Here is a 27,837-nt window from a genome sequence, read left to right on the forward strand (position 1 = left end):
CATTTAACTTCTATATGTTCTCTTTACAGAGATTTCCACCAAAGTTCTTATGACAAGCACCGATTCATTATACCACGAAAGAAGAGTTTAGAGAATGTAATTTAACCATTTAGAATTCTCAACCTCTTCATCTTTCATAATCTCTTGGCTTAAAGGGAGCATAAAAGTTCAAAGCTGTGGTCTAGAAGTCTTAAATGACCTGATTTGAAGAATTGGATTCTGCATTTTTTTTTTATCAGAGATGACTGACTAGCATGTGGTATGTTTGACTCATGGGATGTCTTTTTGATCCCCAATGCAGTAAAAGAGGGGCAGAGTTCTGGGGGGATAAGTATGAGTGTGTGTTGGTGTATATGAAATAATGAGAGCAAGAGAGCTATAGAAAATATTTAACCTAGGATCATACAAAAAAGAAACTTTATAAATGGAATGGCGAATAAAAAGAATAGGTCACTAACTTTGTCCAATTTTTCTTTTATTCATCTGTTTAACCAAACAGGTAATGGACTTTGAGAATATTAATTTGCTAAAAAGTTCAATTCATGAATGCCCCTTTTCCCATGAAACAAAGAACTCCATGGTTACAGAATGCACCATTGGGTTATGACAACATTTCAAAATAATGTTTCCATTTCATATGTAACAATGTAAACTTCAAAAATAGTAAACTATGACCCCACCCCTTTTCCTCTTTACAGATCTATCACAGATAGAATTTTCTGGTAGACCTAAATTATATAAGTAAACAGCCTGTTGCTTAAAAGTTTCATAAAAAGGTTTACATTTTCAGTAAATCATTTTTTAAAATATCTGACCATGAAGTCAAAGCAACCAGCAATTCACCTTCTCTTAGTCTACCTTTAAATCATATTATACATCACAAACTGTGTTTCTATATTTATATATATGTACATATATAACTGGTCATCAGTTTTGTGGTTTTATATATTTATATGTGTATTTATAATATAATTTTTTTTAAAGTTCCCTACATCTACATTATAAGATGGTGCTTGTGACTTACAATGTCACCTTGCTGCACAAAGGTAAAGATGAAAATTCTTTAGAAGGCACTGTAATTTCTCTTGCATGATCTTAAATGGACACATGCAGAAAAAGACCAGCTGGGGCTCTGATATCTTTCTTTCACAATTTCCCTCGTGCAGAGCCTTTCTCTCCTTAAATGACTTCTCTTTCCAGACCAATCACAGTAGATAGCCAAACACATTATACTTTCTATTTTCTTTTCCCCATCTCCTATATGCCATCCAAAATAAACCTTCAGTTTTCTTTTGGTTCATTGAAATTCCATAAAATTAAGAGTAGAGCTCTAGTATAAAACAAAGTATGACTTACTCTAGCTTAAAAAAAAAGTCACAGTGTGTAATGCAATATATTCAGTTGCTAATATTCAAAATGGCTGTCCCGGCTTGTGGTGAAAACCAGTTGCCTTGGCTTGTAGTGAAAACCTGTCTCCCAAACAATCGATGCAAATATAATCTTAATGTTACATTCATTTAAAAAGAGCTGAGAGGTTCGTGATTTTTTTTCCTTTTTTCCTCTTATGCAAGTGGTATTCTTAAGTGAAAGGTCTGGTGTGAAAAAAGTGCAAGCAAATTGGACATGCCCATAAATACCGGGTGACTTACTGTAATATACCAAAACTGTACACTTATGTACACCATGTTGGACATATGTGTCCTTTTGGGAGACAAGACCTTTGAACCTTGGATAAGATGTTTGTTACCACTACCTTCTGAGTGACATTAACGCGCAAAGGATGGGCGGGTCCTTCTGTGTTTGCTCTGCAGTCCAGAGCCTATGTCTCCATTGCCTTCAGGTGTCTCCTCCTTCTTCCTCACTTTGAGGCGCATGAGCAGTTTAATCAACCAGACATCCCACTCTTCCGGTAATAGCAGTAGGAGAAAGCCCAGGCCGATGATAATGATGGCGATGACCCGAACTCCATTGAAGACAATTTGGCTTGTGTAGTGATCTACCACTGCATGAAACAGTGAACTATGGTTAGTTCCTAAGCCATATGAGCAACAAAGGCAGTACATGGAGTAGAATAAGACATCCTTTCCCATTAGTAGAGCAAAGGTGGTGATGGTGGTAGAGGATTCTTATATTTTTGGAACTCTCGATCTTATGTCTTCCTTTTGCTTAATTAACATTGGCGAGAGGTTCACTACAGTACTCTAGAGCAGGGGTTTTAAAACTCTTCAGTCTCAGGACACCTTTATACTCACAAAAGACCTCAAAGATCTTTGGTTTATAAGGGCTATATCTATTGATATTTACCATATTAGAAATTAAAACTGATATATTTAAAAATATTTATCAATCCATTTAAAACAATAACAAACCTAATACATGTTAACATAAATAACTTATTTTTTTTGTGAAAAAAAGTGTATTTTCCAAAACAAAACAATTAGTGGGAAGAATTGTATGGCCTTACATAATTTTTTACAAATCTCTTTAATGCCTGGCTTACTGGAAGATGAGTGAATTCCTATACCTGCCTTTATAGTCAATCTGTTGTAATATATCATTTTTGTTGAAGTATATGAAGAAAATGCAGCCTTGGGCAAATACGTAGTTGGAAATATTTAATATTTAATAGGTAAATGATGTCTTAGTTTTAGTATGAAAATAGTTTGATTTTGTGGATGTCCCAAAGGGTCTTGGGGATCCCTAGAATGCCACCCTTAGAGAACCATTGCCCTAGAGGATATTTTTCAGCATGTACCTTCTTAGAGTGGATTAAAGAAAATTTTTGCTAAACTCTGTTCAAAATAGCAAAATCTCTTTTGTTATAATCCCTTACATTTATGTGATCATAATTTTATTCACAAAAATTATATCAGAATCTAAGCCTATATAGGTATTTGTGTGCAAAAGAAGAAACAAGGCCCAAGAAGTTTGGATTTAGGCAATTCAGCTATATTAAAACATTTTTTCAATTAAGATGTGAAAGATATTTTTAAAATTCCTTCTTAAAAATACATAAACAGGTTCATATTTGGCCCTAGGGCATTGACTAACTCTGATGCCCTAAATGTTGTCATCAATTAACTTTATTAAAAGCCACAGGAAGCAAGGCCCATTGAAGGCTCACATTGAAAATGGGTAGTCCAAAATGAGAAACAGGTTTTAACAGCCTATAAAATCCAAGATCCCCATTTTGTTAACAAGCCAATAATTAAATCTCTATGGTGCAAAGTCTCCCCACCCCCACCTTAAACTAGTTGAGAGTATTTATTATTACACATAACATTAGAAATATACTATTCTAGCTGTGTGACCTGGGGCAAGTCACTTAACTTGTATTTGCCTTAGCTGCCTCATCTGCAAAGTAGGGATAATAATCGAACCTACCTCTCAGTGTTGTTGTAAGGATCAAATGAGATAATATTTATAAAGTACTTAGTACAGTATCTGGCATGTAGTAAGAACTTCAGTAATCTTTTCAGTTGTGCCTGACTCTTCATGACCCCATTTGGGGTTTTCTTGGAGACAATACTAGAGTGGGTGGCCATTTCCCTCTCCATCGCATGTTACAGATGAGGAAACTGAGGCAAACAGGGTTAAGTGACTTTCTTCTTTTTATATGTTGTCTTCACCCATTAGAACAAAAGTTTCTTGAGGGTAGGGACTGTTTCTCTGAGTTAAATTTTCCTCATCATTGAGTTATGAAGTAGATCATGTCCACATTCCTTTCTATTCCTGTACTCTCAGTGGTATGATGCATAGATGAAGGTTTAAAGAATATAAATACAGAGAAGATTTTTCAAATTCACCTCAGCAGAGAACCTTGTCTCCTACTTGTCTGAGAGAGTAGAGGCTATCTATTCTGACTTCTCTGTTCTCCCTTACTCCACATTCGAAATGTTTCTATGCCATTCCCACACTCCTCTACCTTTGCTATAGGCTCTGAGGACAAACCCTTCTTCTGAAAATCAACCCCTTCACTTATTCTCAGACACCCATCCCCTTTTACTTCCTCTGGAAATTTGTCTCTTTTCTTCCTCTCATCCTCAGTCTCTCTTTATCCACTGGTTCCTTTCTCAGTGTTTAAAAACATGCCACATCTCTCTCAAAGGTTAAAAAAATGCTTTATTGACTTTGTCATACTTCCAAATGATTTTCCTTTATATCATCTTCCCTTCACATCCAGATTCCTGGAAGGGTTTGCCTATGTTCATTTAGTTCATTTCTTCATTTTCTACTCATCAGTTCCTTCTAATCAAGCTTCTGAAGCCACCAGATTGTTCTCTAAGGTTACCAATGATCTGTTAACTTTTAAATCCCACGGACTTTGCTCAGTCCTCATTCTATTTGACTTCTCTATGGTTTTTTTTTAAACCACTGACCATCACTTCCTCCTGGATATCTTATCCTTTCTTTACTGTAATGATGATGTTCTCCTCCCTGTCATTTCTCTTTCCCATCATCTGATTAAACCCAGATGCTTCAGAATTGAACTCACTATATTTTCCTGCCTCCCACTCCATCCCAAGCTATGTCTTCTCCAAACCCCCACCCCTTTTTTTTGTTGAGGGCAACATCATCCATCCCACCATTCAGGTTCTCAACCTCAGTGATCTTCTGTCTCCTTCACTTCCTATATCTGATACACTTTGGGGTATTGGAAACCCTAAATGTCAGGGTACAAGTGGGTCCCTGAAAAGAATTCAGTCACTCAAGCCTTCTTTCAAAATGGAAAGGTTTATTGAAATGCCAATAGTGAGGGGAAATTCCCAGTGAATCTGCACCTTTATGGGGGTAAGACAGACACTTATATACAAAAAAAGGAACAGTGAGATCTGAATGGGATTAAGGAGTGGTAAATAGTCAGGGGAGGGCCAGGTATGACAGTGAAAGGAGTTAAGTGGTCTGGGGTGGGTCAAGAGCCACTGTGAAAGTTCTGTTGAGTATCTAGGTGGGCTGGGCTAGGCAAGATGCCTCTAAGTTGCCAGTGATCAAGGCTGCTGAAATGTGTGGGGAAATTCAGACCCTGGGCTGCTTTCAAAGACATGGTCTTTTCGTTTTAGGGGTTCAGGTCCCGTGACTCCATCATATCCAGTCATTTGCTAAGTCTTCTCAATTCTTCCTTCATATTATCCCTTGTATCCATCTCTTTCCATCTACAGACAATACTATAGTTCAGACCAATCATTTAACTTTTCTGAGCCATACATTATTCATGTGTAAAATAGGGGTAATAATACTTGTATGACCCATTGCATAATGTTTTTGGGAGGAAAATGCCTTATAAAATTTAAACTGTTACATAAATAGGAGTTACTAGTTAACATTCTGGCACACCAGAAAGGTTGAGACCCCCAAACACTGTGGGAGGCATATTTGTTTTTGTACTGTGGAAGATAAAAAACGTCAAAATACTGATTCCAAACAGTTGCTTTGAATGGAATTCCATGCATGTTTTATGAGGCACTTGATGGGATAAGAACTTGCTAACCACCAAATCCTCTAATGATACCTGGGACCTGGAGAAATTCCAGGTGTCTTGTCTGGGCAGAAGGGCCTTCTATTGCTGGCAGGCAGGGAGGGTAAGCACACCAAAGAAAACTAGGGACAAACTCATCCCCAGAATCATTCTGATGCAAGTGCTGACATGATCTGCCTCACCCTGTACACCCTTCTCCACAGATCCTTAAAGCTGAGGATAGGAAGGGTAGCAGGTAATATAGGGAAGTGAGGCTAGGGGAAAAAAAACCTTCAAATTAGGTACAAAAAAAAAAAGCAACTGGGAGATGTGAAAATCTGTCTCAAAGGAGAATGCATATAGCTCTTTGTGTTTGAATCAAGAGTAAGTATGGAAAAAGGCAGTGTGGCATAATGAATGGAGGGCTCATCTCTGAATCCATAAGACCTGGGTTGAAGCCCTGCTTCTCACACATAATATATAACATCTATGTACTTCTGGAAAAAGTCACTTCACCTCTAAGTAGCCAAGGCAATCAATCATCTAAGACTCGTAAATTGTAGAGAAAGTGCCAGCGATAGTTCCTCATTGGTGTAGAAATCACAGGTTAAGTGAAAAAAAAAAGGCAGTGTGAGATAGTAGACAAATTCAATAGAGACCTAGATTTATTTCCCAGCTGTAGTGTTTGCCAGTTGTGTGATCATGGGCAAGTTCTTTCTAATCTCTGAACCTTAGTTATCTCAAAATGGAGAGACACTACCTACTTCACAGAATTCTTGTAAGAAACACATTTTAAATTGTAGCAAGATAAAAAAAGGGTGGCTTTTGTCTCCTAGCATGTGTGTTGGCAGGAGGGATCACATCAGACTGGTGGGGAATAGGGCTTCAAATGTAATTATAGCAAATAGGCATGTAGATGTGAATGCATGTGTCTATTTGCTTGAGATAAAGAGACAAAGAAAAATATTTTTTTATTAGGGCTAACTTTTTCCTGAATTTAAATTGCATGTATTTATATTTATTTCTCTGTGTAAAGGTTGTATCTCTCTCTCTCTCTCTCTCTCTCTCTCTCTCTCTCTCTCTCTCTCTCTCTCTTTCTCTCTCTCTCTCTCAGAATATAAGTTCCTTGAAGACAGGAACAATTTACTTCTGGTTTTTAGAGCCTCAGTGCCTAGCACATAGTAGTTAGTAACTAAATGTTGGTTAAATTATATTGTAAATTAAATGAAATTGAAATGAATTGAAAATTGTAAGGTGTTTGAGGATTGGGTCTTATTTCAGCTTCATATCCTCACTAACTAACACAATGCCTGAAGAATAACTAGCACTGTACTTAATAACATTTTAAAAATTAGTTTTGATTTGAAGTACAGTTAGAAATAGAAGAGGATTTTTAAAAAAGTACTTCAGTTTGTTAATTATGTTTCTACCATATGCATATTGGCATAGCCCCTTCTTTTCTCTTGTTCTTCTGCCCCTCTCCTCCAAAGTATCAATCCACCTAGAGAACTTATAAAAGTAGTAATGGCATTTCCTCTAGCTTTGTAATGAAAGGTGTGAGCTTAGATTCCACTTATTAGCTGTGTGATTGTGAGAAAATCATGAACCTCTTTGAGACTTAGTTTCTCTTTTTTAATATAAGAAGAAGAATATTTCTCCTGCCTACTTCAAGAATGAAGGAGAAGAGGAAAAGGGAAGAAAATAAGCATTTATTAAGCACCTTATGACATCTAAGTTCCTGAGTTTTTTTTTTTTTGAGGGGGAAGGCAAGGCAATTGGGGTTGTGACTTGCCAAAGGTCACAGGCTGGATTTGAACTCAGGTCCTCCTGGCTCCAGGGTCAGTGCTCTATTCACTAAGTTCCTCAGTTCTAATCTGACCTCAGACACTAATAAACTGTGTGACTCTTGGCAAGTCACTTAACCCTGTTTACCTTAGTTTCCTCAGCTACAAAATGAGCTATAGAAGGAAATAATGGACTGGTCCATTACCTCTGTCAAGAAAACTCCAAATATCATCATGAAGAGTCAGACAACTGAACAACAACAAATTACCTTCTGTGTGCCAGACGCTATACTTAGTGCTTTACAATTATCTCACTTAATCCTCAAGAGTCTTGGCGGGCAGGTATTATTATCATCCCTATTTTGCTGGAGGAAACTGAGCAGACAGAGCTTAAAGGATTTGCCCAGGGTCAGCTAGTAAGTATCTAAGGTAAAATTTGAACTCAAGTCTTCCTGACTCGAGGGCCCGCACTCCAGATATTGTACCTACTAACTTCACCAGTAAATATATATGCTGCTTCAGGGCAGAGATTGTGTCACATTTTTCTTTTGACTTAGTACATAGTAAGTACTTAATAAATTTTTACTCAATTGAACTTAAATGCAAGTTTAAATTCTAGCTTAAAGAATAGCAAATATTCCAGATTTGATGTAAAAGCTTTGTATTTTATAAAGATGTATGGCTTTAACTGTGGGTTTACATGGCATAAATCATAATTATTAGAAAACTTAAAAAAAAAGTTTTCCAGTTGCCAACTACCTCAAGCTTCATTCCTACTTTTGGAAATCAGGCAAAATGTATGGCAGAAGTAAAAACTATGAGATGTATAGAAAACTATGTAATCTTACCTGCATTCACAGGCACACTTAATACAACTCCAAGTGACATCAAAGTTGGATACGTAACAGCAATTCCAAAATTTAATACAATATTGAATGCTACAATGAAGAACAGAAAGCCATTCAGCTCCACAGATTGACAGGATTTTGACAGTAACAATGATGATAAGATCATATTTTATTGGTATTTTATTTATTTTATTATCAGACTTTTATAGGAATTGGGGTAAGGCTGGCCCTTTTTCTTCTGATCTATAGGATGGGGCAGAAAAAAATCAGGTGTTTGGACCTCTGTGGCTACAGTTGTACTGCCCAGATGCTACTGATGTTCCTATTTCACTCCTGAATAAGTGACTGGATTTACTTATGGATGTCAAATAATAAAATTAGAATCTTCCCTAGTAGGGGTCTGTGCCATCCACGGCTGTGAGGTATAAAGTTTGGGACAAATCAAATGCTAGATTCATCCTCTATTCCTTATAACATTCTCCTCTCCTCTCTTCCCTTTCCTTCCAACTTCCATTTTTACACAGGTAAATCAGGTGAAATTATTATTTTATAAATTATAGTCTCCATTAGGGATAATACTGAAGGAGAAAATAAACCACATAAAGACAGTCTTAGGGATAGTTCCATCTACTTTGTAGTAAAGTGGATTGGGGTGACTCAAGTCTTTTTATATTTTAACACCAGCTGATGAAACTACATATTTATCCTCCAGTGTCTGCCTGAGTCATTACCAAGTCACCAATATTGTGGGGTCTCCCAAGCAGTGGTAGTTCCCTCAACTAGAAACCTAAGATAATCATCTTGATTTTTCATAAACTGGAAATTACTCTGAATTACTTAATTGTTGGACATTAGCTCAGCATTCAGAGAAAGCAGGAAATATGAACATTACTATAGTGACTATATTTTCTTTAGAGTTCCCTGTCCACAGCTGCTTGGCTATGGGAAGAGATTAGAGTTCAAGATTATCTAAGGAGGTGTTTTATTTTGATCTACATGGTTTTCCTGAAACACTGTGGGAGAAGTGAGGGTACCTATACACAATATTTTTTTTTTCTTAGCTAGACTACAGCATTTAAAAAGACTTCTATGTATTGCACTGATATTGTCTGTCATTGTTTTCAAGGGCTCCCAATATGACCATAGTCACTTACTCAATAAGAGAACTGAGAATCCACAAAGGTTTCCCCATGGAATGTCATCGAAAGAGTTCCAGTATTCTACTTTGGTGAAGTAAAGAATGATAGGAATACAGGTGATGAAAAGGATATTGAATACACCCAATATGGACAAAAATAGTGCTGCTTCTCCAAATTTAGCACTGCCTAGGAGAAGTTTGAATAAAACCTGCAAGACAAAAATATGATGAGCAAAAGATGGCTGTTTTCCCCAAGTTAGCATATGTTTATGATGAACTGAGTGCCTTTGTGAAGCTAGTGAAAGATGACAGGAATAACCCCCATGGTAAAGGCTTACCATTCCACTAAGTTTTTGTTATGACAGTATATTTTAGAGGACATGACTTGACCCATGGTATTTGAACTCAATTAGTTCAAATGAACTCTCTGAAGAGCTGTATCATAAGAGAGTTCTACTGCCAATGTCACCTCTGTCTACTGGCCTCCCTGGGTTCTTTTGAGACTCAACTCAAATTCCACTTTCTTTAGGAGGTTTTCCCTAGTCTTCTCACTTGCTAGTGCCTTTCTTTGAGATTACTATCCATCTACTCTGTATTTAATTTGAATGTATATAGTTGTTTCCATATAATTTCTCCTAGTAGAATCTGAGCTCCTTGAGGATAAAGACCATGTTTTTGCCTTCCCCAGGTCTTAGAAAAGTGCTGACATACAATAAGTACTTCATGAATGTTTCTTCCCGGACTCTCTGTATGTGTGTGTGCATAATAGTTCCTAAAAAAATGGTTTCCAGTGTTTGAAATTGTGGGAGAAGGGTTCTTCTCAGTTATTTTTTCATAGTTTAGTGATCCAACCTTGAAGATGCCAAGAAATGACAGAACTGACACATATGAAATAAGTATATGAATCATCTCTCTCTAATTTCAAGGGATCCCTTATGGACAGAACACAGCTTGGAAATAAATGCTATGGCTGTAAAGTCCTTTGACCAGAAAGCACAATGTGGTGCCATTCATTTCTTTTTTTAAATTAAATTTTATGTTTATTTTTAGTTTACATCATTCATTTCCGCAAGATTTTGAATTACAATTTTTTCTTCCTGTCTTTTCCCTATCCACTACCCCAAAACAGTGATCCCACTGTATACTTCCTCCCCCAATCTGCTTTCCCCTATATCCTCCCCCAGACTCCCTTCAAGTTTCCAGTAGGGCAAGATGGATCTCTATACTTCAGTGCCTGTATATCTTATTTCCCAGTTCCATGTAAAAAAAAAAATATATATATATGTATATATATATATGTATATATATTTTAAACATTTGATTTTAAAACTTTGGATTCCAGATTCTTTCCCTTCCTCCCTCATCACCCACCCTTACTGGGAAGATAAGCAATTCAATATAGGTTGTACATATGTAGCTACACAAAACATTTCCATAGTGGGTATATTGTAAAAGATTGACTATATTTCCCTCCATCCATCCTATCCTTCCCCCCACTTACTCTGTTCTCTACTTTGACCCTGCCCCTTTTCAGAAGTGTGTGCTTTCAACTTCCCTCCCCACCAACCTGCCCTCTCCTCCATCATCCCCCATCAGATCCCTTTCCCTCCTACTCTCCTGTAGGGTGAGATACTCTATTTAGTGTATATGTCATTCCCTCCTTAAGCCATATTCAATGAGAGTAAGGTTGACTCATTCCCTTTTGCCTTCCTTCTTCCCCTCCATTGAAACAGTTTTCCTTTGCCTCTTCTATATGGGATAATTTACCCCATTCTGTCTCTCCCCATCTCCCCATCTCCTCTCATTATATTCCTCTCTCACCTCTTAATTTCACCTTTTAACTATCATCCCTTTCTATTCAACTGGTCCTGTGCCCTCTGTCTATGTATACCTGTACACATATATACTCACACTCACATATGTATTCATATGCCCATATACCTTCCTCTACAGACATATGTATATATGTATACATACACATATATGCATTTATATTCTCTTCAACTATTCTCATACTGAGAGAAGTTTCATAAGTTACAAGTATTTTTTTCCATATAGGAATGTAAATAGTTCAACTTTGATAAGTTCCTTATGATTTCTTTTCCCTGTTTACCTTCTCATGCTTCTCTTGCTTCTTGTATCTGAATGTCAAATTTTCTATTCAACTCTGCTTTTTTTCATCAAGAATGCTTGAAAGTTCTCTATTTCATTGAATGACAATATTTTCCCCTGAAACATGATACTCAGTTTTGCTGGGTAGGTGATTCTTGGTTTTAATCCCAGCTCCTTTGACCTCCAAAATATCATATTCCAAGCCCTTTGATCCCTCAATGAAGAAGCTGCCAGATCCTGTGTTATCCTGATTGTGTTTCCACAATACTAAAAATATTTCTTCTTGGCTGCTTGTAATATTTTCTCCTTGATCTGGGAACTCTGGAACCTGGCCATAATATTCCTAGGAGTTTTCTTTTGGGGATCTTTTTCAAGAGGTGATTGGTGTATTCTTTCAACATCTATTTTGCCCTCTGATTCTAAAACATCAGGGCAATTTTCCTTGAGAATTTCTTGAAGGATGATTTCTAGGTGTTTTTTTATCATGGCTTTTAGGTAGTCCAATAATTTTTAAATTATCTCCCTTGGATCCACTGTCCAGGTCAATGGTTTTTCCAATGAGATATTTGACATTGCCTTCTATTTTTTCATTCTTTTGGATCTGTTCAATAATATCTTGATTTCTCATAAAATCACTAGCTTCCATTTGCTCCAATCTAATTCTGAAGGAATTATTCTCTTCAGTGAGCTTTTGAGATTCTTTTTTCATCTGGCAAATTTGGCTTTTTAAGGCATTCTTCTCATTGGCTTTTTGAGCCTCTTTTGCCATTTGAATTAGTTTATTTTTTAAGGTGTGATTTTCTTCAGTTAGGTTTTTGACTCTCTTTTCATAATTTTTTTGCATCATTCTAATTTATCTTCCCAATTTTTCCTCTACTTCTCTTATTTGGTTTTCAAAATCCTTCTTAAACTCCTCTATGGACTGTAACCCATTCATATTTTTCTTGGAAGGTTTTGGTGCAGGAGTTCTGACTTTGTTGTCTTCCTTCTGTTCCATGCTTTGATGCTTTTTGTCCCCCCAAAAGGAGTGCAAAGTCAGATTGCTGTGCTTGCTTTGCTTGCTCACTTTGCCACTCAATTACTTGATTTTTGAGCTTTTTGCCACAGTACAGCTCTGCTTCCAGAGAGGAAAGCTTTGTCCCAAATTGCTGGGGTTTTCTCAGCTGCCAGAGCTGTTAGTTGGGTGCCCTTTCAAGAAGCCTCTCTGCAAACTGGTCATGCACCCCAGGACCACCACCCTAGATAGCAATCCAGATCCAAACAGGTTAAAGCAAGAGAGATTACCCCTCAGATTGATTGCTTGATCCCCCTACAATCTGTAGCCCAGGAGCTCTGAAGCAGCCACGTCGCAGTGGCTGCCATGCCCAGATGGTTCTCCCTCCAGGGGGCAGAGGCTGGACCATACTCCCGGACTCCCTGTTCCCAAAGTCCACACTACACTGGCCTCTTCTTTTGTCTTTGACATCTGTGGGTTGATAATTCTGGAAACTGCTACAGCTGCTGGTGATCTACTTTCCTGATGTCCCTCTGGGGCCACCCTGGTGCTAAAACCTTGGACTCACGTGGGCTAGACTCTGCTCCCAGCCTGCCTGTGATCGACTCTTCCTGCCATTCTGCCAGGCTGTCTTCAGTGGGAGGTTTGTTTCTTTCTGTCACTTTGTGGGTCCCGTAGCCCTAAAGTTTGTTTAGAGTCATTTTTTATAGGTATTTGAGGTGGTTATAGGGGAGCATAAGGAGTCTTCCTCCTTTTATGCTGCCATCTTGGCTCCTCCCTCGTGATTCGGTGCCATTCATTTCTAGATAATGGCTTTGAGAGCTCATCTTCCCTGCCCTCCCCCCAAAATGAACATCTCTGTAGCATTTTGAAGGAAGGGATAGTGAGTTGGTCTCTTAGAATTGTTCATTTCCCTGTCTCTCCCTCCTCCCATCATTTAGGTTACTTACAAGCCAATGCATTGCTCCTGTCTAGTTTTGATCATTCTAGTATAGTTTGAATGTTTATTTTGGGGGAAGAGCTCTTGCTTCTTTCTCCTCATCCTGTTGCTCTCTCCTTTCAGGCCATTCCATTGCTCCTTTATACCTCTCATATGCAGGTAGGTGACAGGAATGAAAGTGACATTCACACATTTGAATTTTGCCTCCTCTGTCATTTTGGTCAAAGAAATGATGAGAAAGAAGGCAGACACTGAAGACCAAAGCCAAATTTATAGCCTCACTATGGATTCCATTTCTTAGTACTCTGTTTATGATTTTTACTAACCCATAGGACAATTGAGTTTAGCTTATCAACAGAGCATTACTGATTTTTCTTCATCCTGACAGTGATTCATTAGCAGCTGTATAAATTCTGGAGAATTCTGAGGGGTGTCTATGTGTGTCTGTGTTGGGGGTGTGAAGGATTGGAGATGGAGGTGAGAGACAGGAAGGAATGAGATCCAGTCCCATTTCTCCAACTACCTGCTAGACACTTCCATCTGGATATCTTGCTAGCACCTTAAACTCAGCATGTATAAAATTAAACACATCATGAATGGATGAATTTAAAAGCATTTATTAATCACTTAGTATAACAATCAATCCCATCCTGACATGCCCCTCCTGCCAACTTCTCTACTTCTGTTTATGGTCCCTCATTGTCCTCCTAGTCATTCAGTCATACTTAGTTATTCTTCCCTCCATTCAATCATTTGCTAATTTCACTTACTCTCTTTTCAAAGTTTCTCTCATATTCTTCTCCTCCTCTTTTCAGTTTTAGAGTTGCAACTCTAGTTTAGGTTCTCATCATGTTTTTTTTGCTTTTTGGAGGGAGAAGGGTAGCGAAATTGAGGTTAAGTGACTTGCCCAAGGTCACATGGCTAGTTTGTGTGTGTGTATGTGAAGAGTCTGAGGTTGGACCCAAACCCAGGTCCTCCTGACTCCAGGGCCAGTGCTCTACTCACTGAGCCACTTAGCTGCCCCTGGTTCTCATAACTTTTTGCTAGAACTAATATAACTTCTTTTTTTTTAAAGCAATTAGGATTAAGTAACTTGCTCAAGGTTACACGTCCAGTTTGTGTGTGTGTGTGTGTGTGTGTGTGTGTGTGTGTGTGTGTGTGTGTTAAGTGTCTGAGGCCGGAACCGATCCTGGGTCCTCCCGACTCTGGGGCCGGTGCTCTACTCACTACGCTACCTAGCCGACCCACTAATATAACTTCTTAACAGCCCACCAACAAGGGTCTGCTCCCTTTGTAGGCTACCCTTCACACTACTGACGAAATATAATTCTCAATGTGTAGTTCTGATCTTGTCACTCCTCTGCTCAGATAATGTTAGTGTCTCCCTGGTTCCTCAAAGACCAAAATCCAAAATTCCTTAACTCTCTCCCTAATTTGACCCTAACCTACCTTTTCAGGCTTATTTCACATTATTTCTCTTCAAATGCTCCACATTCCAGCCTAACTGGACTATCGTTCTTAATTTTGCCCTGTATATTCTCACTTCTATATGTTTGCCCTAGAATACACTCTTTTTCATCTCAGATTTAGTCTAAGAGAAAAAAAATGACTCTCTTTACCAAGGCAGACTTCTCTACTTGTGCCCTATATCCAATCATTTCCTGTCTCCTTTGGGAACTCATCCCATTTATCATTCCTTTTTCCTTTCCCATATTCAAGCTTTCCTTATTGTTTACTTGTTCCTTCGTGCTGCCTAAAAACATGACCAGTTATATCCTTTCCTTAAAAAACCTTTACTTGACCCTATTATTCCCCTAAACTTTCATTCTGTCTGTTCTCCCTTTCATTGCCAAACTTCTAGAAGGAACCATCCATGTTCACTCATGTGACTTCCTCAAAACCCCCTCCATCTTATTATTGTTGTTGTTCAGTTGTTGGTTGTGTCTGACTCTTCATGACTATTTTGTTTTTGCCACTGTATTCATAGAACTCATCACAGTGCCTCATATATATGGCAGGAACCTAAATAATATTCTTTACATCGTGTCTGTTGAATTGAAATCCTCTTCTTGCAAGGTCTAGATCACTCAATAAACAAACATTTTTGTGCATAGTATTGTGCTAAGCCCCGGGGATACAGTGAAGGGCAAATACTCAGAACCCTATACTTAAAGAGCTCACATTCTAATGCAGAAGAGAGCATGTAAACACAATCATGTATACTGAAGATATAAAAAGAGTAGATGCAAAGTAATCTCAGAGGAAAGTTACTGGGGAGGGGTGGGGGGCAGTGGGAAAAATCTCCTGTGAAGTGTAGGATTTATAGCTGTCTTGAAGAAAGCCAGGGAAGCCAGTGGGAGAAGGTGAGAATATCTGTGATTCCTTCTCTAAATGCTATTCCTTCCCTATCCCAGGCAAAAGGAATATCTTCTTTCTCACATAGAAAACTTTGCATCTCCTTTGCTCTTAGAATATCCTGCATCACATTGTTATTTTTTGCATGTGTGTATGTTGAATTCTCCAAACGACCATAAATAGACTATTTATTGTCCTTCCTTTAAATCAGGCATGATACAACTTTTTGTCTTTTTATCTTTAGTATTTAACCTATCCCCTTGCACATAAAACATTTAGTAAATAAACAATTATTGAACTTTAACAAATTAAATTAAGTTACCTTTACAATTGATAAGGCAAATTAGCTGAAGACCCAATATTTAAATTCAATTTTCTGTTCTCCTTATGAAAGAAGTGTTTTAAGGCACCAAAAGTCAATAAGTCTTAATTCTAAAGTCAATTCCCCATTGCCCCTAACTGGACCCTGTTGGTAATAAGCCTTTGCCACAAGAATGAGGTAGAATGGGGATTAAAATTTATAATATGTATAGAATGCCAGTGGTAACAAATGTCACATAAGGAAGAGTTTCAATGATATTGCACCACTCATTTTTACTATGGTTATGATGGAAAAATCCAGTGTAATCATACACTGAGCTTGGTGTGATGATACACGAGTCTCTGTGTATTCTTCCAGCTCCTTGACAAAACACTGGGCAAATTAATCTGACTCAGCTATTATGGGTCCCAATCATTTTGTCCTTTGCTGCACACAAAAGGCTTCATTTGAAAAAAAATATCGAAAGGAAAAGCAAATAGTAGTCATGTACCCTGGTGCTGTCCATGGTGAGAGCATATCTTTGCATGGAATTCATGGGAAACTCTAGTGCTCATCATCTAGGACCATCAAAAACAATGTCATATTCCTTTGTAGTCTCCTTTCAAGAGAAATAGATGCCCTGTAAGGTCCTTTCCACCACTAATATCCTGGAAGGGTAAAAGTTGAGGTGAAACTAAGGCCTTCTCTTTATCATTTAAGTCACAGGGACAGCTGCGATAAATCCCAGAAACTATACTCTGCATGCATTTTACCTTATAAAGAGCAGACATTGAAGCTGACCCCACCACCAATGCTATGCCTATCACAGAGTGGTTGTGGAATCCATCTGCATAAGTCATCATCACGATTCCGGCGATTGCAAGGATGGCAGCCACAATCTGGATGGGAGGAAGCAAACTAGTGGTCAGAGAGGCACCGTGGAATCACATGGGTCAATTCAGGATTGACAATGGTAACAGTGAATGTGCATGTTGTAGTGGAAAGGACACCAAAATAGGGAGTCCTCATCCTGCCAATCACTAGCCATGTCATCTTGTGCAGATTATTTAACATCTCTGAGCCTCAATTTCTCCATCTGTAAATTGGGGATAATGTTATTTGTATTATTTACTTCGTAGAGTTACTGTGAACATCAAGTGAAATGATAGATATTAAAGAACTTGACTAAAACAACACACAAATGAAAGATATTATTGTTGCTGTTGTTATTGTTATTATTCTTTAAATAGTAAAAGGGAAATTTGAACTTTAATCCTAGAATTATGTGGAGGAAGCACCCAGATAGTCCACTTCCTTGATTATCAAACCAAAAACCAGGCTTCAAAGAATATTCAATATCCAAGAAAAATCAAAGATCTGTCTTTCACAGTGCAGCTTTTGAGAATGAAGCAGGAGGTATGTATTACTGACAGGTAACTAACTTGCAGGTCATTTTGTTATGATAAAATCTGCCTGGTAATTATATCATTTTGCAATTACCTCACACCTTTCTACTAAAGGGCTTAACATACCTTAGGGGACCTCATTTATCCTTTTCATGTTTCAGGGATGAGACAAAGAAGGATGAGGGATATGTCTGGTTTCCTTTTTATGGGACCCTGATGCAGAGAGCATAGGTTGCTTTGCTGTTTCAACTAATCAGTGGTGCATCCAGGTCTATGACTCTGGATCTAGTACTTTCTGTTTTCCCCTTCTATTATTATGTGATTTATAGACTTCCCAGAATGAAAGTTATATTCCATGGAGAAGAAAGTCATCTTGTTAAAACCCAAAAAGAAGGTCAAACAGTTGATAAGAACATTTCCCAACTTGGCAGAAGGTAGCCAAAGCTTGTAATAATAAAGCAAACAATTATAGAGAATAATCTATGGGAATGTAAATGCAGAACTATGCAAATCTGATCTAGTCAGTATGGTACCCAGGATGCATTTAATAGGTATGAGACCTTTATTTCTTTTCTTTTTCGTGTTTGAATTTTCTAATAGTTTTCCCTTATAGACTTTAGTCTAAGTTGTTTTTGGCTAATACAGTTGGGTAAAAATTGTGAAAGGATCAGAACTAAATGAATTACAGTCATTATTATACTTCTGTTGTCAACCATAATCATTTGTTTAAACTGAAGTCTACTTTAGAGTGTTTTTGAACTTTAGATGTCATTAATCTTTGTAAGAATTTGTGAATTGCACATTCTTTTCCAAAAAGAGGTCAAGGTCACTCAATATTTTTACATGATCATAGTTTCCATGAATGCACAGGGCCTTTTGGTTCCTAATTAATGGCTATTTTAATTAATGACTATTCTAATTGTCATTCCTGTTTTAGTAATTCTTTTCTTAGGGATAATGCTTCACATATATTGTAGATTCAAAGGCTAATTCTCTTCTATCTGTCCATCCATCTATTTCTGTATACCTCTCTTTCTATTTAATCTATCTAAAATCTATCTGTCTATCTATCTATCTATCTATCTATCTATCTATCTATCTATCTGTCTGTCTGTCTGTCTGTCTGTCTGTCTGTCTGTCTGTCTGTCTGTCTGTCTGTCTGTCTGTCTATCCATCCATCCACATAGAGAGAAACAGAGACAATATGGCAGCAAGACAGGAGAACAGCATGTATGCTTAATAGGTGCTGAGTTTTACAAATGGTTAGTGAGCAGAGCAGAGCACAGGATGTCTTGGCTGTCTGGTGACTCCTTCCCTAGAGAATACAAGTTATTGCTCAGGATTGATTGATTAGGTTAGGAATCAGTGGCAAAAACACCAGAAAGGTTGTATTGAAAATAATAATAACAATAATCATAGAAAATTTAAAATGCCTCAAGTCTTAGGTAGTTTGGTTTATGTCGAATATTTTTCTAGCTCTTTCCAAACTTGTGTCAGAAGTTAGGATAAATGAGACAATTCCATTGTGTGAGTGTTTAATTTAAAGACTATTGAGATTATTGAGGGCTATGGAGTCGATTGAGTCAATACTTTCCTAGAACCAATGTCCTTCTTCAATACTTCATCATGGAGCAGAAATGAACCTAGGCTCTTGAGGCTCTGCATATGGAACATGAAGTCCTTCAGTTCTTCCCAGGCTAGAAAGGTTGCAAATTTGGGTCCAGTAATCTACTGTGTCTGGCATGTCAAGACCAGCCTATGCAAGTTCAGGTGGTTCATCACCAGGTTGGACATAACAGGGTGATGAAATTTTTTTTAGCCATGGCAACTCAGAGAGAGCATCTCCTAAAGCCCAAAGAGAGGGGCTGCAATCTCTGGAAATGGAGGGAGTACACACACATTGGCAAAATAGCAGATCCTTGAATTATAGAATGTCAGTATAAGACTTTCCAGGCAGATTTCCAGCAGCTACCTCTCCTCATTTAAAAAAAATCAATTAAATATTAAAATTTTAAAAGTTTATTCCTGTGCTGGGCAGTGAGATGAGTGCTAGTGAAAGGTGTTGGATGGATTACTCTGGAGGCTCTTGTCCTTTTTGTGGGCCAAAGAAAAGCAGCTCCATAAAACAGCTTTACAATACCGTCTTAACTCAGGCCTCTTGGGTACAAGCTGGCAAGACACCCCTCCCCGCAGGAGGGAGATGGTAATTCACTCACTGGACATTTTAGGTTTTCCTACTAGATGCAAAGGCCACCAACCATGGACCAAACAAGCAATTGATTGGGACATATGCCGTTTGCTGAATATTCCATCTCCTCCTGTCTGTACTTCAAGTTAGCTCATTTGGAACATAGTGACTCTCCAGGCAGCAATGTAGTGTTTACACATAAGTTAAATAATTCAACTCATCAACTGAAATGGAAACTTTGGGAGATAACATAACCTAGCTCAATGAGACTCTCTCTTCTTCTTCCATTTCTTTTTCCTTTTTTTTTTTTTCAATGGTGCCTCCTCCCTCACCCCCACTTTAGCATTTCCCACCAATGTGGGCAGGATATCTATAAGCACAGCCTTCTAACTTTTCACCTTGCCTCCCCTCCCCTCCTTTCCCCACCACCCCAACTCCATTACCCTCAGTGTACATCACTGAACTATTCCAAAGCAAGGCTTTCGGGAGATGTGGTGATTTAGCTTGCCAGCTCCACGCTTCCATGTAACAAGGGCACCTAGATCAAGAGAGATGAGAGCTGTCATCTGCACTCTGGCTAGGAAAGAATTAGCTTGCAACAGGAGGAAAGACCAAGGAGTGAGAGGCCAGTCAACAGTAAGGGAAAGCCATTAATCCTTTCCTGTTATCTCACCTAATAGCAGTGACCTGATGTTTGACTGGCAAAACCTTCAAGCTCTCAGCACTAGCCCTCTACAAACAATTCTAATCATGAGCTAATGTAAGAAAGCTCTCAAAGGACTTTGAGGTTTAGAGAGAAAGAAGTCCATCACAAAATTTAATTTTCCAAAGCAGCTTAGTCTTGCTAAAAGAGTTTTAAGCCTGGAATCTGAAAACTTAGAATGAACTGGCTCTGCAACTTAGTGATTGTGGCAAAGTGCTTAACCCTATTGAGGCTTAGTTTCCTCATTCATAAAATGGGGATAAATATACTTGTACTGGAGGCAGGTAGGTGGCACCATTGTGCACAGAGTACCAGGCCTAGAGTCAGGAAGATTGATCTTTCTGAGTTCAAATCTGACCTCAGTCACTAACTGTCTGTGTGACCCTGGGCAAGTCACTTAACCCCATTTGGCTCACTGGAGAAGGGAATGGCAAACCACTCCATTATCTTTACCAGAAAACCCTAAATGGGGTTTATCATAATACTGTCCATATTTAGTTTTACATTTCCAAGATTAGTTTGACATGACTGAAAAACGACTGAACAACAACAAATACTTGTGCAACCTTCTTCAAAGGATTGTTGTATCAATAAAAGATCATGTGTTGACATTACTTTGTACAGTCTTCAACAATTAAACTATTATTAAATAGTGTTTTGGTCAGGGCTCTGAGGCTCCTCACCCTTCATAGATCACAGGATCCAATATATTAGAGCTGGAAGAAAATTTAGAGGTGGTCATCAAGTGAGTCTCCTCACTGTATGGATGACCAAACTGAGGCCTAGTTAAGTTACTTGCCCAAGTGCAAATGCACACATTTTGTAAGTGAGAGTTGGCATTGGATTCCACGTCCTCTGATGCTGAACCTATAGGGTGGTCTGTGATTCTGATCTGTCTTTTACTAAATATTTAGACTCCTCTTTCAAGCCATGTTTAAAAATATTTAATTAAAAATGTTTTTTAATGATACTAAGCTATATTTAGTAGGAAGGATGAGGTCAATTTGCCTTTAAAATCCTACTCTATCTCTGAACTTTAGTTTCTTTCCCAGAAGATGTTTGAAATCACATAATTAATATTTTTAGAGCCACGTGTTGTGTTGTAATATAGTGGAATAAGACATGCTGGGCTTGAGTCTTTGCTGTTCCATTAACTATCTTTGTTTTGCTGAACCAACCACTTAATTTCTTGGGGCCCCACTTTTCTCCTCTATAAAATAAGGATAATACCTGTGCTTTAGTTGTCAAGTTGCTTCAGGTATGTCCAAATCTTTGTGACCTGATTTTGGGGTTTTTCTTGGCAGTGGTTTGTCATTTTCTTTTCAAGTTCATTTTACCCATGAGGAAACTGAGACAGACAAGGTTAAATAACTTGCCCGGCTAGTAAGTGTATGAAACCAGATTTGAACTGATGAAGATGAGTCTTCTCTGATTCCAAGACAGGCATTCTATCCACTGTGCTACCTAGCTGCCCTAATACCTCTACTACCTATTATGAAAGATCCTTGTGAATCTAAACTCATTGAAGGGAGGTGCCATTTCATTTTTTTCATTATAGCTCCAATGCCTAGCAAAAGGCCTTAAACACAGTAGATTTTAAATAGAAGCTTATTGAACTGAATTAAGGGACAAATGGGACAATATATACAAAGCACTTTGTAGATTATGAGGGTCTATATATTTATATGTCAGTTACTATTATGATTTAATTTAATTCCTCCCTTTGAAGGTGAAAAAAATGAGGTCTGGAGAGGTTAGATAAATTATTTGAAGTCCTCTGAGTGGCAAGACTGGGAATGGAACCTAGATCTTCCTAATTCATGTCTTATCAGTATATCACAATACTTTCCATATTTAGCTTAAAATTTCCAACATTAGCAACTCTCTGACTCATCACTTTCTTCTAGGCAAAAGGAACCCTCAATGAACCCAAAAGGTCAGAATAACACATACACAGACCTAAAAACCAAAATAACAGCAATAAAGATGGATTCAAATGCTAAGAGGAAGAGAGAGAGATTCAAGTTTTTTTGCCTGGATTGTTTTAGAGAAATATCCTGGCAGTCTGTCTCACTCTGATGCCATAAGTAACTGGGACTCTTCAAATATTTTAAGAGAAATTTGCTGCTTTTTGTGGCTTGGAAGGAAGTGTCATGGAGAGCACGATGGATTTGGAGACAGAAGACCTGCCTTAAAAGTTCTAGCTCTGTTATTCAATATTTGAGTGACCTTGGAAAACTCAGCCTCTCGGCATCTCAGATTCCTCTTATACAAAATGACTGCTGGATAAAATAATCTCAATAGTCCCTTGCATGTCTTTATTTACTGATTTTTTTCCTCCTTTTTGAGATAAAATTTCTAGGTACTCTGACTTTTAGTATGGGAATAGGTTTACTATGGTTAATTATTTTAATAACACAGGACAAAGCATGGTATTGATAATCTATTTCCAAATATCTCTCCCATTTGATTGTGAATTCCTTGAGGATGAAGACTGTCTTTGTATCCCCAGGGCTTAACACAGTGTCTCAGCAGTCACTTAAAGGTTGACTGAAATAGAAAATTTAGGTTTCTAGCATACTCTCTATTCACCCCTCCCCACATGTTCCAACCTTGTGTGCTCAGTATTCTTGGAGGGCGGGGAGGAAGTGCGAAGTAAGAGTAGTTTACCTCAATTTTCTGAAATACCATGATGAGAGAAATGCAAATCATTGGCTTACTTAGATAATTTTGCTGCCAACACCAAAAAGTTCCCACTTGCTTGTTAAGTCTGTCAGAAGCATGAGACATTGTGCTGGGTTTAATTTTCAGACCAACTATCCTTTGGAGAAAAAAAAAAAACCACCACCAACAAATTTGCAGCCCACTACCCGTGGTCACTGGTGCCTTATGTTTTTAATGATTCCCTTCCTCTGGCTATGATCAAATGAGACACCATTTGTAAGTGCTTAGCACAGGGCCAGGCACATAGAAGGGACTATACAAATGCTTATTTCTTTTCTTTCCTTTCTTCCTATAACCTAGGCAGAAATGATTTACCAGAAGCAGTGGAAACCATAGAGATATCTTGCCCTATGGCTCATAGTGTATGGGGATAAAGCCCTCGGTATCCAGGGATGAGCTGGAGCACATCCTCAATCAATTCAGTGTTATAGTCCTCTGACATGTGCCTAAATTGTAGCCACATCTGGCAGGCAGTGGTTACCACAGAAACTCTGTATAACAGGCTAGGACAGACTGGAAAAAAGTCCTTTACCATGTAGAGGAACAGGAAGAAGAAAAATAAGAGAAAATACTATGCTGGGCCGGGCACAAGCACACATGGCTGTGCGTCCATGTGTTTTCTCTTTTTCTCCCCTCCTACTCTCCTTCTACCCCCAACCATTCTGGAAGATCATCCTCTTGTGTTTGTTTATAGAAGTAGCTTTTGTTTTCTTTATAATAAGAAAATAGACAGTGTAGTATCACGAGAAGACCACTTGACTTGGAGTCAGGAGACCAGGAATTCTGGCTCAGCCTCTTACTAATAGAATGTAAGACAAATTACTTCATAGGCCCCATGGTATAATAGTCCAACTAGTTTGAATCTCAGTGGGTCCATTATTAAAGTCAAGTAGTATGGAGTAGTGTGGATAGAGTGATACATTTGGAGTTAAGAAGACCTTTCTTCACATCCTACCTTAGTAGCTAGGGGACTGCTTAATTTTCTATGCTTCAGTTTCCTTACCTCTAAAACTGATGGGGTAGGACTCTGTGTCCTCTACAGGATGTTCTGGCTCTAACCCTGTAATCCTCAGACCTTCCTCAACCTCAGTCTCCTCTCAATGAGGTGGTGCTATCCCTCTATTTCTCATGCTGACCCTAAAAGGAGACACTCACTTAGATTCAGAAGCATTCTGGATTTCCTCGGGCCCCTGAGCTGAGCACCTAAAGGGTGATGGAATGGTCAATGGATTGTTTAGCAGACACGGAAAGCCAATCCTTGATAAATAGGTATCTAGAAAAACAACCGCAACTTATAGGACTTAATATCAAGTTAGACAGAGGGCTGGATTACATATTTTAAGTTTACACATCTCTTGCTGGCATATCTTGTAGATTAACAAGTTTTTAAAAAGCTTTTCTGTTTAGAAGCATTGGGGGTAAGTTTAAATTCCAAAATTAACACCAAGTCTCTCCACATACTGTGGATTAAAAACAAATTCCTTCCCCCCCAAGTCTAAAAATACCACACAGTGGTTGACTCATGTCTCCACTGCAGTTAGCATAACCAGGTGGGTGTGAATCACTGATTAGGATGATGTAATTTGCTCAGCGTACCAGGAGAGAAGGGTAGCACAACGCTTACAGTTGGCCCTTCCCAGTGTTATTTGCTTGGGAGTTATTTCAAGGTCACTCATTGCCCATTAGTAATCTCTTAACTACTCAGAATGCCAACTGGGCAAAGTGTGAGTTCTACAATAATTTTGTAGAATGGACTGAGTAGAGGAATACTTAAATGAAGAAGGTGAAAATTCAGGCAGCAGGCTGCTAGGTACTAAATAGTGTAGCTGGGTCCGATTTCCAGAAAAATGGAACTAACTTCTCTCTCTCTCTATGTGATCTCTCTCTATACACATACACATACATATATATGTATATATACATGTTCATTTCCATGTGTATGTATGTATACACACATATATGTCTATCTAATTATCTATCTCCATCTTTTTTGTTTTTACTTGGGGTGAGGCAGTGGTATCTCCTGCCAGATTACTACAGCAAAAGGTGTAGGGGGCTAACCAATTCTCCCTTCTACCAGAAAGTCTATAGTACTCTCTTCTCCTATTGAGGGAAAGCTTAAAATCTTTTCAGGGTTAAAATCTTGGATTCTTAAATTTGGAAAAGACCTCTGAACTCACTCAGTCCAACTCTAGATCTCATTTGGGATTTGCCTCTATGTCATCACTGACAGTTGGCTATCCAGCCTCCGCTTGAAGTCCTAATGTCACAGAGAATTTACTACCTTATGAGGGGGTTAGTTCTACTTTTGGATAGCCCTAATTGTAATAGGTTTATATTAAGCACAGATCTGTCTAACCATAATTCCTATTCATTGATCTTAGTTTAGGGGTTCTTAATCTGGGGTCTGTGAGCTTTTTTTTTTTTTTAAAGCAATTGGAGTTAAGTAACTTGCTCAAGGTTACACGGCCAGTTATTTCTGGGTGTGGTGCTAAGTATCAGAGCCCGGATTCGATCCCCAGGTCATCCCGACTCTTGGGCTGGTGCACTTACTCACTGCGCCACCTGGCCGCCCCTAAACAACTGGGGTTAAGTAAATTGCTCAAGGTTACACGGCCAGGTGTTTCTGGGTGGGTGCTAAGTGTCTGAGCCTGGATTTGATACCAGGTCATCTCGACTCTGGGGCCGGTGCTCTTACTCACTGTGCTACCTGGCAGCCCCGGTCTGTGAGCTTTTAAAAAATATTTTGATAATTATATTTCAGTGTAATTGGTTTCCTTTGTAATCCTATGTATTTTATTTTATGCATAAAAAATTAAAAGGAGCTAGATGTCAGCTAAAATGGATAAGAATGTTGGACTTAGTTAAGAAGAACTGAGTCCAGGGGCAGCTAGGTGGCACACTGGATAGAGTATCGGCCCTGGAGTCAGGAGGACCTGAGTCCAAATCTGGCCTCAGACACTTAACACTTACTAGCCATGTGACCTTGGGCAAATCAACCCCAATTGCCCTGCCCTCCCCTCTCCAAAAAGCAAAAACAAACAAACAAAAAAAAGAACTGAATCCAAATCCTGCCTTTGATATTTACCAGTAGCAATGAGACCTTGCATGACCCTATGCAACCTCTCTCAGTTGTGGGCTCAGTTTTCTCAACTGTGAAATGAGGATAATAAAAGCCCCTCCCTCAGCATTGTTGTGAGGATCAAATGAGATATATAAAATGCCTTACAAACCTTAAAGTGCCATATAAATGTTTATTATTGCTATTACTATAATTATGAAGAGTCCACAGGCTTCACCACACTGATAAAAAATGTTTAAAATATAAAAAAGTTTCAGAATTCTATCCTAGTTCTAACTCTTGGGACTAAGTACAATATCTAATCCCTGCTCTATACCACAGTCCTTCAAATGTAGGAAGAGAGCTCTCCTGTTTTCCCTAAGTTTTCTCTTTTTCAGATTCTATATCCCTAGTTACTTCAGCCAATATTGATATGACATTTTTTCCCAAGTCTCCTCACTGTCATGATCAACTCCCGATGTGCTTCTGCTTGCTAGCATTGCTCCTAATTGAACAAAATATTCCCAATGTCATCTGACTAATATATAGCAGTTGGGGTGCAATATAGCCATCAATGCACCCTAAGCTTGCATTTGGTTGTTTTTTTTTTCCGACTGCCACATCACATTGTTTTCTCTTATTAAACTTATATTCCACTAAAATCCCTAGTCTTTTTTTCATTTAAAAAGATATCTCTTCATTGATACTTAATTACGCATTAATTATATTTTACACAACAACTTATTAGAAAATTTTTGCCAAAGATTGGTTTTATATGTGTTTTTTGGAACTCTGGTTATGAGAATATATGATCATTTTAGGGACTTTATTTCTTCACTGGGTTTGGTGGGAGCAATGGGAAGGTGGAACACAGAATCAAACGTCCACGAAGGTAATCATCTTTGTAGGAGTGTCGAACCCTCTTAGGACCTGCAAATGCAATCCAGAGGTTCTATGGAATATGAGCTAAAAAGGCCTCAATGTAATTGATAAAAGGATTGTTTTTCAGGGAGCCATAGTCCAGTGATTCCTAAAAAAAAATAAAATGGGCAAAGGTTGATCAATAGCCTTGCAAGGCACAGAGATGCAAGTTATTGATCTTGTTACAGGCAGGGTCAGTCAGCTAGTTGCTTGTGAAGTAGGTAAGTAAGCAATGATTGCCCAGCACTGGTGCAGTGCTGGGCACAGTCAGCATTCAATGGTTGAAATACTTGAAATGAAATGCTTATCTATGTGGTTTGCAAGCGAGGAAGTTTGCAAGACGAGCCAGGCATTCTAATTCTTTGCGTTTTCTTCTTAACAGAAAAAGTGGTTAGTAGCCCATGCTTGTGGTCCAGCCATGGGAGCTAAGCAAGGCAGTAGTAAGCAGGTTTTGGCCGATGTTGCCAAATGAGGAAGGGAGACAGAGAATAATAAACTTACCCTCACTCCCATGAACCTGTCCCTGAGAACGATCCACGAGAGCAAGAACACAAAGGCTTTGTTGCAGCAGAACAACACGGAGACATCCGTAGTATTTATTTTCTTTATTGCATGTAAGTATAAGTAGTTTGTGAGTGTCCAAAGAACGCCAAAGGGAGCTGCCTTGGTAAAAAACACCTTCACTGTTAAGCCATTGTCCCCGAAAAATCGACAGCATTCCCTAAAACAATGGGAGAGAGGCAGAGAGTTATTATAAGCCTGAATTGAAAACCAACCCCATCTTCTTTTCCATCTATAGGGCACCTTTCTTTGATGCCTTCCTCTTGAAGGCTGGTTGACCTACTATTTCAGTCCTTGGCAAATTAACACGCTTGAGGCACTTGTTTATTTTTTTTCTGTTCACAGA

The 27,837-nt window shown here is 38.4% G+C and overlaps 1 protein-coding gene across 9 annotated transcripts in view; it reads right to left on the minus strand.

Annotated features, from left to right (window-relative positions):
- Positions 1–458: 458 nt before the first annotated feature.
- SLC35F3 (solute carrier family 35 member F3) overlaps positions 459–27,837 on the minus strand; it is a 543,673-nt gene continuing 516,294 nt past the window's right edge. For 8 of the 9 annotated variants that reach the window (XM_069064852.1, XM_069064851.1, XM_069064850.1 and 5 more), the window contains 5 exons: positions 27,432–27,651; positions 16,701–16,826; positions 9,242–9,434; positions 8,088–8,177; positions 459–2,002 (listed from right to left, as the gene is read on the minus strand). In XM_069064852.1, coding sequence (XP_068920953.1) covers positions 1,767–2,002; positions 8,088–8,177; positions 9,242–9,434; positions 16,701–16,826; positions 27,432–27,651 — 865 coding nt within the window. In that variant the 3' untranslated portion in view covers positions 459–1,766. Of the gene's footprint in view, positions 2,003–4,723; positions 5,154–8,087; positions 8,178–9,241; positions 9,435–16,700; positions 16,827–27,431; positions 27,652–27,837 lie in introns of those variants that run through there. The other variant, XM_069064854.1, reaches the window with a different exon arrangement.

The sequence above is a fragment of the Petaurus breviceps genome, unplaced genomic scaffold (genome assembly GCF_028583685.1).
Source record: "Petaurus breviceps papuanus isolate PSGF00001 unplaced genomic scaffold, PetGlider_PUasm1.0 90650, whole genome shotgun sequence".
In the NCBI taxonomy this organism is placed as follows: domain Eukaryota; kingdom Metazoa; phylum Chordata; class Mammalia; order Diprotodontia; family Petauridae; genus Petaurus; species Petaurus breviceps.